The sequence below is a fragment of the Branchiostoma floridae genome, chromosome 2 (genome assembly GCF_000003815.2).
Source record: "Branchiostoma floridae strain S238N-H82 chromosome 2, Bfl_VNyyK, whole genome shotgun sequence".
NCBI lineage: Eukaryota > Metazoa > Chordata > Leptocardii > Amphioxiformes > Branchiostomatidae > Branchiostoma > Branchiostoma floridae.
The window spans coordinates 30,683,462-30,696,751 of NC_049980.1; the positions used below are offsets into that span (position 1 = coordinate 30,683,462).

Below are 13,290 nucleotides of genomic sequence, written 5' to 3' on the forward strand. Positions count from 1 at the left end.
GATGAATTATGCAGATAGACTGATTACAAAGGGGGACCGCAATGAGTAAAACTATTGTTATTTCGGTCGGCACTCATTCATTCCTTTCAAAACATTGTTTTTACTCCGCAAAAAAGTGTTTTACAATTCATGAATTTTGCCGACACCAGGAGAATAAAGATGTGGTCTGAGACAAGATCGGGTTTGGCAGGTATAACAATTTATTCCTCGTACGGGAAAACAAACAAATAAGTATAACAAACAGTCTGAGTCACATCAGAGAAACAGTAATACAAATGACGTCACATGATATTTTAGGGGGTAATTCCCATGGGGATACACAGCATGTTGAACGCGTACTGGGCTATGGACATCCAAATATCATGACATTGTCAGACGTGGGAAAATACAAACAACATTGTTTTCAGGTTAAAGCTCACAAATCTAACCACCAGACAGCTCACCAATTGTGAGCAACTAAGACGCCCAGAAAGGCGCGAAATGCGGCGAGGCTGAACTACCCAACGCTTCCGCTATCTAAAACACATGGAGGTCGCTAGATAAAGTTTACTGAGAAGGTAAATGTGGGATTAATGCTCCCCGAACGCTTCGGTAATATTGCAGATTGCCTAGGTCACTGAGATGGAGACCATCTGCAACGAAATAGTTAGGGTTTTTCTGCCACAGCTTTGCGTGGTACCATTTGTGAACGGATGGGGTGGCGTCGACTAGGGGACGAAACTCATTACGGAAATCATGGATGCGTGAATGGAAGTCCGGCATGTTTCGGGGGGATTTCAATCGCCAGATTGGTTCGGCTAGGATCACCTGTCGGACTGAATGGATTTCAGAGATTTTACGTGCTAAAGCTACTAGATCATGAGCTATGGTTTCCGGAGCCCACTGGCGTCTACAGATATCGTTGTGCCCTAGCTCTACGTACACAATGTGAGGACTGGTTTGCTGCAGAATCGGGAGCACACTAGCGTAATATTTTGGGATGGTGCAGCCCGGCGCGCCATGAAACTGAATGTCTACGTTAGATACCCAAAAATCAGGACAAATTGCTCGTCCGGAGGCTGTCGTAGTACGACGCCGGACAAATGACTTCAGTCGGGATACAAAAGAGTGTCCGGTAATGGCAATGTTCGTAGTTGAAGTATCCATGAAAGTACAAGTTTGTAACAAGATACAACAATATGGCAGCTCACCGTGGAGTTGAGTTTGGTCACTGAAGAAAGGTTCGGCTAGTTGATCGGTGCTGACCGGATGTTCGCCTCTCTGAGCTGAAGACGGGATAAGTTCAGGCAGTCAACGGCCTGGGAGTACGTTGTCCGAGCACTGTCGAAGCGCTTCCGCCGGTTTGTAGGAACGAGTTCGGAGGAAATCCGGCTTGTGACCGCGTAGATTCTGTCTTATGTTGGGGGGCTCACAAGGGCTCTGTAGGGAGTGATCACGGAGCGGGGACGTGATTGACCGGCACCGAGAAATGATCCGACGGGGACCTGACTGACTGGCTCCGGGGACGGGTCCGGCGTGTCCGGGATCTTGGCGCGCTGGCTCCGCTGGACGGGAAGAGGTTTCCGCCGACGGGGCGTTTAAGTAGCGGCTTGGCCAGCAAAACGAAACTAGGAACAAGCGTGTTCAAATCGTCCGGCAAGGTTAGAGAAAAGACGTGAGCAAAAACTCAGAAAGTTTCAGAGAAAATTTCAGAGCGAAAAGTCTGCGATGCATACGCTCCGAGATGAGCTGCTGTAGACCTAAACTAGTCTTATTGTCAACATAACGGTTGAGTAAGCATGGAAAGGATTCGATAAAAGACGAAACGTGCATTTTACGTGTGTATCATGTACATATGTTATGTACATGCAGTATGCTACTGTACGTAACGGTTGGTGTCGCTAGACCAACATATCACGAGGCATACCTTACTAAATTTTGTTTCACTTTCGAGATTCACGGTTGAATGAACATGAAAAGAGTTGAATACTAACAATACGAACATTTGAAGTGATCGCATGTGTCATTACGTTTTGCGTATTCGTGTTTTGGTGTACACATTTGGTTGTATGTGGTGTTGTTAGACCAACACGTCACGAGTGTGTATGTTAACTAGTTTCAATGCCAATATTCACCTTTGAATAAGCAGCAAAAGAGTTCTTTGTAAATTGAGACTTGCACTGTGCGTGCTTGTGTTCTACACAAGACTTCCTCCTTGGTAAGATGAATGCACCTGTTTATATTACCGTGGCATCCGCCTAAAAGGATGGACCATTGAGGACATAAGTTCAGGGGATCTCGTGGTGTTCATGTTACAGGCATTTCGCTCGAAACGACTTGTTTTTATTTTCTTGAACAAAACCATGGCAGTCCTGTCAATTACTACAGATTGTTTCAAATTGAACAAAGTCCACGCCATTAGGCTCAGTGACCACACGTACCATGTAGGTGACACCGACATGTTGTTTGGATGTAACTGAAAAGATATTGGAATGCATCAAGTATCCAATCATTCATTCGGTTACGAGATACTAATACTGATGAGTTGAGTTTTAGTCTTAAATCTGCAGAACGAATCGGATTCATCTGACGAGGATCTCCCAGATTCTCCAGCAAAACGACCAAAGCTGCCTCATCAAAGTGCAGGAGTGTGTACATCCACGGGTGAGTACATGTACAGAGACGTAAATGTTAGGTAGGGCTGGGGTTCAGGTTGTCAATTCGAGTAATTTTACTCGAGTAAATATGTAATTTCAAAACTGTAGGGATTACCTTAAAATGCTAAAAAAAAACTAAAATGATATTTTTGATAAAAGTTGTCTTTAATTCATGTTTGTCTATAAACAACTTGAATCAGTGCTCGCCCAGCAATTTATGCAGCAAATATTTTTGAATTCACCTATGTGCTACCATACAACGTATTTGATGATCTAATTGGTTTCATAAGCATAATTAAATACCAGTCATGCAAATCAGAGACTAATTTGCATAATCAATTAGGGCAGTTTATAAATCACTGCATGTCATTTAGGATACTTGGACATATGACATATCATATGATTACATACTATTAGCCTAACTGTGTGATGTATATGTCCGATTTGCAAAATTTCCCGAAATATACATCAACTCGTATGTGAATTCAGGCAAGAGGAGGGCTACAGGTATGTGGCTGAGGCTTGCTCACACACAAACGTTTTTATTATCAAAAATCGTTTATTAGAACTACATTAGCTTCTCTAATGACTAGCATAATTAAAACCAATTCTGTAGTCCACAGGAAAACATTCGTCACGCAGCCTATAGGCCTGCGATTTATTCGACAAAGGACTAGTGAAAAATACCAAACAGCAATGTAAGAACAACAAAAGTATCACATCATAGCACATTGTCTCTAAGATCGATGACTCTTGCCAGCTTGGTCAATAGTGAACTTATGCTGAACTTGTACAATGTTTTCAGAAGGGGCAGCAGCGGAGCCTGACGGCAGCGGTCCTGAGACAAAGTCTAACAAAATACGTCAGAAGAGCGGTAGGGACCATGTGCCAAATAAATTTTACATACAGTTTCTTTTACAAAATCTGTCATCTTTCATGAAAATTTATAGGTTGTCACTTGATTTCGTAGACTATCAATCTATTGACTATTAATCCTGTTACTGTTACAATACCATGAAACACTGTGCTCTTTACTAGTCAGCAAGTTGTCCTCGGGATGTCACTTTACCTTCACGGCCAGAGAGAAATTCTTCGACCTTAATCATGAGTGGCCAAGAAAAACTCTCCCATCATGTCAGATCTTGCTTATTAAAGATATGAACGACCGACCGACAAGGCAATAGATGACCAATGCCGTAGAAACTGAATTTATTTACGTCTCTAGTCCCTGTAAAGGAAAATATCTCACGTAGTTTGCTTGGATAAAACAGGAGAATACCTTGATAGTTTGTACAACTTATTGAAACATAATATCACTGACTTGGCAGGTTACTGAAGCGACTAGATTATAAAACTAAATCAACTCTCATTTTAGGAGGTGCCGAACCAAGCAGTACAGATCACGATGACAACGACACTCGTTTTTTTAACCATACCCAGAAAAATAGTCAGTCATTTCCCCCTAATTTGAAAATTGACTTTAAAAAAATGACCGTGAGACGATTTAACAAATTCCATTCCTTTTTAGTCATTCCATTTAGGTACATCTTCTACATCAAGAGCGAGGTAAGCAACAAATGGAAGGATCTGGCCGGCTTTCTTGGATTTGACCCTCCGATTATCACTAACATGGCCGGCAGAAACAGTGATGACATATCACGTTGCGGAGACATGCTGGATGAGTGGCAGCGGCGGAAAGGAGGCGATGCGACCATGGGCGTGCTGATGGAGGCTCTGACTGATGCAGATCTGGGGGCGGTTGTGAAGGATCTAAAGAAAAAATACCCTGGTATGAGATTTTTTACCTGCAAACATGTCTGTAACTTCGAAGAAAATTTATCACCGCGGTCATTTCTTTTAATCTAAATCTTTATATCTCTAAAGATAAGGCAAAATTCATTTGGTCAGCCTCGACAACTGTGACTGCAAAGACATGAAATACTCGTACAATAACCTTGAAATCTACTTGTAACCTTTATAACAGAGTTGGAAGAGGAGCCGACGCCAGAAGCCAGGCATATAGATAAGGCTTTGAGGGAAGCTGCAGGTAAATTTCTCTACAGCTTTTACCAATGCTTATTAGCGGAAAACTTGATAATTTGTAATTCGTATTGAGACATTATATTATTGGCATGGCATGTTAAAGCGATAAGATTATGATATAAGTAAATTGTCACTTACAGGAGGTGTCGGACCAAGCAGCATAGGCCACGATGACGGGCCAATAGGGGATTATTATTGATTCTTTTTGCTATTTTGATGTATATGTTATCAAATACTGCTTTGTTTCATTACTTCAGTACAAATTACATTTGATTTTGTTTCACCTCCGACCTCTCCCACTCCGATTTTGAGTTAACCTTATCAAGTTTTCTGTTAATTCAAATAGACATTTTGTTGTATAAATAGGAACACAGTTGATTTTACTTGACGTATGTCAATCACTGATTTTCAGTTCATCCTATGTTTGCTTTCTGTTAGTTCAAAGTTATAATTTGTTGTATATTTCTGTTGCTTTTATTTTGTATTGTTTTAATATGGACTCCAGGAAGACTAGTGATTTATCACTAATGGAGATCTTAATAAATCAAACCAAACCAACAGCAGGTGAATTTTATTGTTTTCACAATTTCTTGGGGGGTTTCAATCACTTTAGCCGTGTGATGGAAGTGTATTAGGCGACTGCTACTACTACATGTACTACTACTACTACTTCTACTACTACACGTACTACATACTAATACTACCACTACGACTGCTATTAACGCTACTGCTATTACTATGTCTACCACTACTACTAGTAGCACTACGACTACTATTACTACAACTACGACTGCTAATACTAGTACAACTACTACTGCTACGACTTCTTCTACTTCGAGGACGACAATCATAGCCAGAGATATGCAAAAATGCACTGAAGTGCAACATGATAACTATAAATACTCCATTGACGTTTTAACTATGCAATCTTTATAAAACTACAGATCCTCCGAAACCACGTCTCCAGACAAGGAACAAGAAGGAAGCTGAACCTGAAGCTGATGGAGACTTGGCGGCCCCAGATGACGAGGGCGATGGCAACATCGACGTGAAAGTAAAAGCCTGCGATGAGGACCTGTGGGAGAAAATCATGAATGAGGTGTGCTAAGTGCAAAATACAACGTCATTTAACAGATAGCTGTGGAAAAGAATCCTTCGTATGTCTTTATGTTTGCTTGACGTCACAAGATGGTTTTGAATATCGAAGACAGGTATTGATTCACAGCCTCTTTTTGAGCAATAGTGGTTTGACTTGCCGTCAGGGTTGATTCGCGGTCAGGGTTGACTCGCCGTCAGGGTTGACTCGCCGTCAGGGTTAACTCGCCGTCAGGGTTGATTCGCGGTCCCAATAGTGGATATATCTTTGCAAAGGGGCCAAATATGGAACTTATTCTTTTGTCTTGAAATTGCAATACTTTTGCTGATATTTTAGCTAGCATATGTCAAGTGGGGCTGGACTTTTTTATCCATTTAGAAGCAAGTTAAAAGAAGGGGATACGACAACACTGTAGGTATTTGTGATCATTGCTGTTTATTTCTGAACACAGAAAAGCCCCTACAGAATGAACAGCAAGCCACGAGGATGCGCCTTGATTCTCAACAACACGAACTTCACAAATCTGCCTTATCGGAGAGGTGCTGCCGTCGATCTGAGCAACATCACCGCTCTGTTGAAGGGACTGTCATTTGAAACCCACATTCTCGAAGACAAGAAAGCTGAAGTTTGTGTCCAAGAATTATTTTCTTGATCAGTTGTCACTTTCTCTATCTATCCAATTATCTCTTTATACGGTAAATCCTTCAACAGTTTCTTTCCCCGGACAGCAAAATTACGGAACTCTCTCGACAACACCTGTTTTCCTCCTGTCTACAACTTATCAGCTTTCAAAACAAATGTCCACCGCGCGCGCTATCTCCGTTTCCAACTTCTTAGGCCCCCTTTCCACTAGGCGGCGATCGCGCTGCGCGCTCACTGCGACCTTATTAGAATATGTGGAACCTTCGCTTTCACAATGGGTATATGATACAAAATGTAAAAGTGTGACTGAGAAGACAGCAAAACACACAAATCGTCAAAAGATTCGTTTCTTTTCGATACAATTCGTTAAGCGATCTGTCAAATTTTAGGTCGCAGAGAGAGCGCGGCGAGAGCGCCGTCCTAGTGGAGAGGGGGTATAAGTTAATTACCTTGAAGTGGTTTCGTGACCTTGCTTTGAACAATCTCGTCTGCATAATAGACACACATAGTGATTAGTTAGTTGGTTAACATTTCCTTTCATACATTACAGGAGATAACAAACGAAGTGCGTGAGTTTTCTCGGCGTAAGGACCACAAACAGAAGGACTGCTGTGTCGTGGTGCTCATGTCACATGGGGAGGAAGGCGTCATCTTCGGAACCGACGGCGTCCCCGTGCAGCTGGACGAAATCTTCAGCATGTTTGACAACAAGAACTGCCTTCGTCTGAAGGGGAAACCAAAGTTGTTCTTCATCCAAGCTTGCCGTGGATGTAGGTTTCTCATTATTTCTAGGACGTAGGTTTCTCATTTGCTGCAAACACACACACACACACAAAACACAGATGCACACACACAAACAACAAACATACACGTACATTTGGATTTATCGTAGTTGTACTATTAGAAGCAAACAAAACGGTCTGTTTACTCGAACAAACAGTGAGGGTTGTTCCAATCTCTTCTGTATTTTTTCAATCTTAAAGCTACGAAAAGTGGAAATATTTTGTTCCTCTTACAGCGAAGGTTGACAAAGACGAACCGGACGGCCCAGAGCCTGCCGTTAAGGTCAACCTTAAGCGCGAGATCAGAAACCTCCTGCACCTCCCCGAGGATGAGAGCGATGGGCCACTGCAAGACTCACAGACAACCAGGACCGACATGCTCTGTGGGTACGCCACACAACCAGGTAAATAGTTTGATTTTTTTTGCAGAATAAGGTTAATGACATGTGCAGCATCAACGATTAAGCAGAGCAATGCAATACATATCACTTATGTATGTAATGAACCACATGTTATAGTCACGTGACTACGTTTACTATTGCCGCATTCTCTGGAGGCAGTGGGCAACCAATTGTTCAACATTCTGCCAAATGAGTGGGTTTTGTGATTTTAGTAGAATTGTCGTATTCACGTGTTGTTGGTAATGGAAAAAAGGTGGGTGAAAGTGTTTAAAGCAATGTGTTATATTGTCGACGGTGGGCCAATAAAACAGACAGCTTCCTAAAGCAGACCTATTGCGGTACAAACTGCTACGTTGCTAACATTAGGATCACCTTCTAATACCGTGCTCTAGTGGATAGCAGCCCACTGCCCCTAAGGCTATGGGACTATCTTCACCTTAACCTGTATTTTTTATTGTTTACAATGTCCTATTCCTCCAGGGTATAAGTCATTCAGGAACAGGGAGAATGGCAGTTGGTTCATCCAGGACATCACCAAGGTGTTCATGGAGCACGCCAAGGACAAGAGTCTGAGGGAGATGATGCAAAACGTGAGAATGCAAATCCCTTTAGGAAGACTTTTTGGTTCCTTATATAATTCATCCGTTTCATATGATTTTACTGCAAATCCATGCCCAAGGGTTAATTCCAATTAAACAATCTATGAAATATATGAATTAGGTATAACGTAAGAAAGAGAATGATAATACAAGTGGTGTAACAAATGAATCTGTTCCTATCCAAGCTATTGAATGTTTGACTTCTTTTCTACATGTACAGGCAGTGTCATTCTCGGTATTTCTTAGAAAAACAGAGAGTAAAAAAAGAACATAAAAATTTTAAAATAACGAATACCTAATAATCTGCTGAAATATCTTAAATGGCTTGTTTTTTTTACTATTTCTGTTCCATTGCCGATTTACCTCCAACAAATATGATGGGCAGTGATTTTATCTATTTCCTTTCTTCACAAGGTGATCGAGGACGTGTCCAAGCGAACAGCATTTTGCCCAGGTACACCTGACCACGGGGGCAAGGAAAAGGCCGAGTTTGATCACAGTCTGCTCAAGCCTCTGTACTTCTTTCCTGGCTTGTAATAGAGGACAACAGTGGTGTCATAACGCAAACAAACAAAACGCATTCAACTAACTGGATAACCTTTGTAATGGGTGGTGTCAGACTTCAGAAGTAAAACAAGAAATTTACCAATTTGCTCTAGTTTGTCAGGCTTTTATATTTTGGTGCGAAGTTACGTGTGTCAGAAAAAGGAATTGGTCATGTAAAAATTAAGATGGTGGCTTAAGCTAGTTTTCATTCATTTTGCTTTATCATATTGCGTTACGTACCTTTTAGTTTAAAGTTGGAATTTACCATCATGTAGCGTCAATGATGATTAATTGATATGTGATGATAAAAAAATGATTGCTCAGCTTTCTATAACATGGAAAGAATATGTTATGCATTAATGTTAAATGCACAAGAGTTAGCAACACCATTGTACTTTGGGATTCCCACCGAACTGACCTGTCAATCAATAAGACAAATAATTCATTCTTACATAAAACTCAATACAGTTTGGTTGAATATGTAATGTAGTGTAATGGATGTGTCATATTGGTTCACCAGACTAGTCATAATAACTGTTCTAAACGACATGTTTATTCAAGAATCAAAGACTTTATATGTGATACAAGGAATGCTTCTAGGCTATAACGAAGAGGGGATTTGTTCCATTGGTGAAAAACTTCTACTATTAAAGGAGAAATAAAGGTGGGAAATTCAGCAAAGGAATGTTATAGTCAGTGAATTCTGCATGCCATCGCAGTGATGATGACAACTACAGACCATATTTGCAGTTTATGAAGATATTAAAAATGGTACCTTTGATTTATCAAACGAACTCAAAGAAAATAGACATGCACCTGGTATTCGAAAGGGTGTTTAAGACTACATTGTTGGTCTGTTGTTTGTTTGTTTATCACATTAACTACTGGCAGAAGACAACAAACTGTGTGTAGATTACAAACATGTGAAGCTAAAGGTGAACGCAAATAAAGCCATATCAGCGAATTAAAGGCCACAACGAAGAATCATATCTCTTATGGATGAACTAAAAAGACGGAAATGCTCTCAATATTTGAAAAGAAATTTTGATCATTGGGCGACTAGTGAGTCAACTATAGAAAGAAGAAATAAAACTAGACTGCAAAATTTTGAATCAGACAGAGCACGCAAATAAAGCCAAACATGGGCGTAAAATCTCAAAAAGAGGCGAGGTCATTCACTCCAGGTCATCAGTCGGCAGAGCCATGTAGAGCTCCTTGCGGACTGTGCGCATGCGCATGTAGGCGATGACGCCCACCAAAGTGACGACAGCACACAGCAGCAGTCCAACAGCAATAACCAGTGACGTCACGACACCGGGAGGAACCCGGGCTCCACGGTTATCCTCAACTTCTTCTGCAACGTCTGTGGGGGGTAAAGGTCATAGTGAATTCTGCGTACAGGATTGCACAAAGATAGATTGGAAATTCCTTGTGAGTCGAATGTACTTAATACAGACCCATCACAAGTAATTGGGGGCCTGAATCAGTCATCAGTATTCTTAATTAAAATCTACAAGCCAGTAGAACATGCTACGAGGATCACCAAAAATTGAAATCATGCCTAATCTTTTAGTTGTTTGATTTTTTTCACCATGGTTTGAAGGACGAAACTGGTAAAATCAAAGTGTGATACTTTTGGAAGTAGGTATAAATCCAATATACCAGTATGGCGTCACAATCACGTAAAAATTTATACCACAGATATATTAAGTCACAAGGAGAGTTTGCTGAAATGGTGGTACCGAAATGTCTTTTTGCCCCTAATATTTTGACCACTGTTGTTGTACACACCCATGTCACTTGGTCGCTTGTACCCAGGGTTCAGAATGGGACCCTTGTACACGTTGTACCGCGGCTCGGCACCGAGATCAGCCCTCCTGTGTCGGACTGGAGGCGGCAGGCAACCCTGAGCGCACCGGGAGGTCGGGTCGGTGGAGTTACACACCATCACTGTGCAGTGCAAGTACACCTGTAGGAAAATCATATTGCTAATGGTGTCATAATTCTTTGTGAATATATTGCGTGATAGCCTGTGTTTACAACATCTCTCGCTGGCTGGGGTTGATGACCCCTCCTATTGTAGGACGGGCCGGTAGGAGTGCAATTTTAGGCAGGCTAATTGCGGGTTTTCATATTTTTTTCTCGGTGAAATGTCCTCAGTTGTGTTGGGTTGGTTATTTGATTCTATACGAAGAAGTTCGTTATCCTGTCCTTTGCACTGCTAATAAAATGATAACAGAACCAAAAGATTATTTTAGAATACACATGCATGTGCTGATTGTTAGAATATGGTAAGAACATAGTAGGTCAATCGTGACAAGAGATACTACCTCAGGGTAGTCCTCGACGAAAGCAAAGGAGTTGATACTGAAGCGCTCCTGTTTCTGGCTGCTTGAGAAGAGTGACAGAAAAGTGCTGTCTACTGGGCATCTGGAGTCAACAGAAACAGTTAAACAAACGATGAAGTTAATCTGAATATATTTAGAAAACTACAAGTTCTGGAAGGCGATAGGATATATACATGTCAGGGTAGAGACTACGATCTGTCAGAATCGGAGATTCTGCTGGTAGAGATCCCAATCGTAGTCTCAGTCGACAGAAACTACGATCGGCATCTCTACCGGCAGAGATCCGGATCGGTGTCTCTGTCGACAAAAATTCCGATCGTGATCTCTGGCCGGTTCTATCAGATCGGAGTCTCTATCCTGACATATATATATATACCATTAACCGTGTCTATTTTGGAATCGTACACAGCAAGAGATATTCAGCAACTAGTACTTGCCGCGGATGACATCCTTTAGAGTACAACAAATGCGTTAATATTATTTTCATCATTTCTTCACTTAGTCGGTTAAGACATAGTATATATTCAAAGTTCAAAAGAATATTTTACATTGCTATGAATGATATTTGTGTTGCAATGCCTACCCATCGCTGATGAATGTGTAAGACATGGGGTCCAGTATGTTGGCTGACGGAGTGGCCATGCAGTTTTCCGCGAACAGCTGAAGATCCTGGTCGGGAGTCAGGACCTGGACCTGCACGTACAGCGGCTGGTTCAGCTGCACCACGTACGGGAAGGTGTCTGAGATAAAATATTTAGATTTGTGAATAGTTTTATCAGTGTCTGAGTATACGATCCACCGCTTCTGTGACGTTAGTAAATACGTTAAGGTGGTATGTCACTGCACTTAGGGTACCGGTGCGGTACTGCGGGTTTCGTTCACTGCGGCACTGTTGTGTTGTTTTTTAAGCATAGAACACGTATCTCGTATAATAGTTTTGCATATCAATGTGAACCAAGATGGCTGCTATTTGATTCCCTGCCAAATTCTTACCTCCAATCTGCTGTAAATCGCTCTGAAATTTTGTCATCCGAGACCAAATTCTTCACTGTTGTATAGATAAGTATTCTTTCTTGGTCTCCATTAACTTTTTTGTCTTGTTTTGGTCAGTTTTAGACAGTTAGATAAGGGGAAGGAAATATCCATCTTGGGTTGTAGTTTCGACCATTCGTCTCTATACTTGAAATATTTGTAACAGCCTTTGAAATGTTTTAGCAAGTTCTAACTTTGTCTAAATCATGTTTATCATTCGAGTTATCTCTACTGTTGTGAGGGGCACTGTCGTGCTAGGCATCCCCAGGGCTTTGTTTGCAACCGTGTTACTCCTGGCGGTTCTGCCGCGCCCTGCGACTGTTCCCAGCTGGGAAAAGACTCTAAACAAAGTAGATGTTGAAACTGGAAACTGGATGACACTGAAAACCTGCAAGTGCAACGCAAAAGTGAATCCTGGTTTGTACGGACTGAGACTCCTGTCACCGTCGGCATCTGGAACAAGAAACGTCAGACAAGTTTTGAATCTGCTCTCCTGCCTGGCGATACTGTTGTCTGGCGATGTCTCCCCAAACCCCGGACCTAGGACTGCAAGGTTCCCGTGTGGACTGTGTTTGAAAAGGGTAGGAAATGGCATTTCTTGTGACTTATGCGAAACCCGGTTTCACACCACTTGTGCATTTGTAACTGATGTAAACAACATGACAGATAACTGGATTTGTCGTAAATGCTCTGCTATGCCAGATGTTGTAGATGGTGACTCTCTTTCTCTCGACCCTGAGAATTTCTTTACAGTTAGTGAAGATGCACCTGTTAAATCTGATCATAAGGGTCTTTTGTTTGCCCACCAAAACATCCGCAGCCTGGTAAGAAAGAAAGCCCAGCTAGAAGCTTTCTTAGACTACAGTAAGGCAGATGTATTTGCTGTGACAGAAACATTGTTGGATGACACAATCACTGATGGTCTCGTGTCGATAGGTGGTTACAATACACTTAGACACGACCGTGGTTCAAGGCACGGAGGCGGTGTTGCTCTCTACATTTCTAACCAGATCCCATTTAAAGCCCGCCCTGACCTTGAATTCCTGGTCTTGAGGCGGTCTGGGCTGAGCTTATGCCACCCTCTCGGAAAAATATACTAGTATGCAGCATGTACCGCCCCCCTACCGACAACCACACTTTTTGACAAACTAGATGAATGTATGGA

The 13,290-nt window shown here is 41.7% G+C and overlaps 3 protein-coding genes across 3 annotated transcripts in view; 2 read left to right on the plus strand and 1 right to left on the minus strand.

The window, feature by feature from the left end:
- Window positions 1-6,427, plus strand: part of LOC118409152 — a 14,585-nt gene extending 8,158 nt beyond the window's left edge. The window contains exons 2-7 of the mRNA XM_035810021.1: window positions 2,536-2,643; window positions 3,442-3,510; window positions 4,165-4,425; window positions 4,621-4,683; window positions 5,624-5,778; window positions 6,227-6,427. Of these exons, the coding sequence (XP_035665914.1) occupies window positions 2,536-2,643; window positions 3,442-3,510; window positions 4,165-4,425; window positions 4,621-4,683; window positions 5,624-5,778; window positions 6,227-6,427 (857 nt within the window). The remainder of the gene's footprint in view (window positions 1-2,535; window positions 2,644-3,441; window positions 3,511-4,164; window positions 4,426-4,620; window positions 4,684-5,623; window positions 5,779-6,226) is intronic.
- A 435-nt stretch (window positions 6,428-6,862) lies between these two features.
- On the plus strand, window positions 6,863-9,091 carry LOC118409744 (caspase-2-like). The gene is made up of 4 exons (XM_035811027.1): window positions 6,863-7,187; window positions 7,436-7,603; window positions 8,081-8,190; window positions 8,614-9,091. The coding sequence occupies exons 1-4, from the start codon at window positions 7,043-7,045 to the stop codon at window positions 8,734-8,736; spliced, it is 546 nt and encodes a 181-aa protein (XP_035666920.1). The 5' UTR covers window positions 6,863-7,042; the 3' UTR covers window positions 8,737-9,091.
- Window positions 9,092-9,876: 785 nt separating this feature from the next.
- Window positions 9,877-13,290, minus strand: part of LOC118409153 (zonadhesin-like) — a 5,643-nt gene continuing 2,229 nt past the window's right edge. The window contains exons 5-8 of the mRNA XM_035810022.1: window positions 11,677-11,897; window positions 11,076-11,175; window positions 10,537-10,714; window positions 9,877-10,108 (exon numbers count right to left, since the gene is read on the minus strand). Of these exons, the coding sequence (XP_035665915.1) occupies window positions 9,921-10,108; window positions 10,537-10,714; window positions 11,076-11,175; window positions 11,677-11,897 (687 nt within the window). The 3' untranslated portion in view covers window positions 9,877-9,920. The remainder of the gene's footprint in view (window positions 10,109-10,536; window positions 10,715-11,075; window positions 11,176-11,676; window positions 11,898-13,290) is intronic.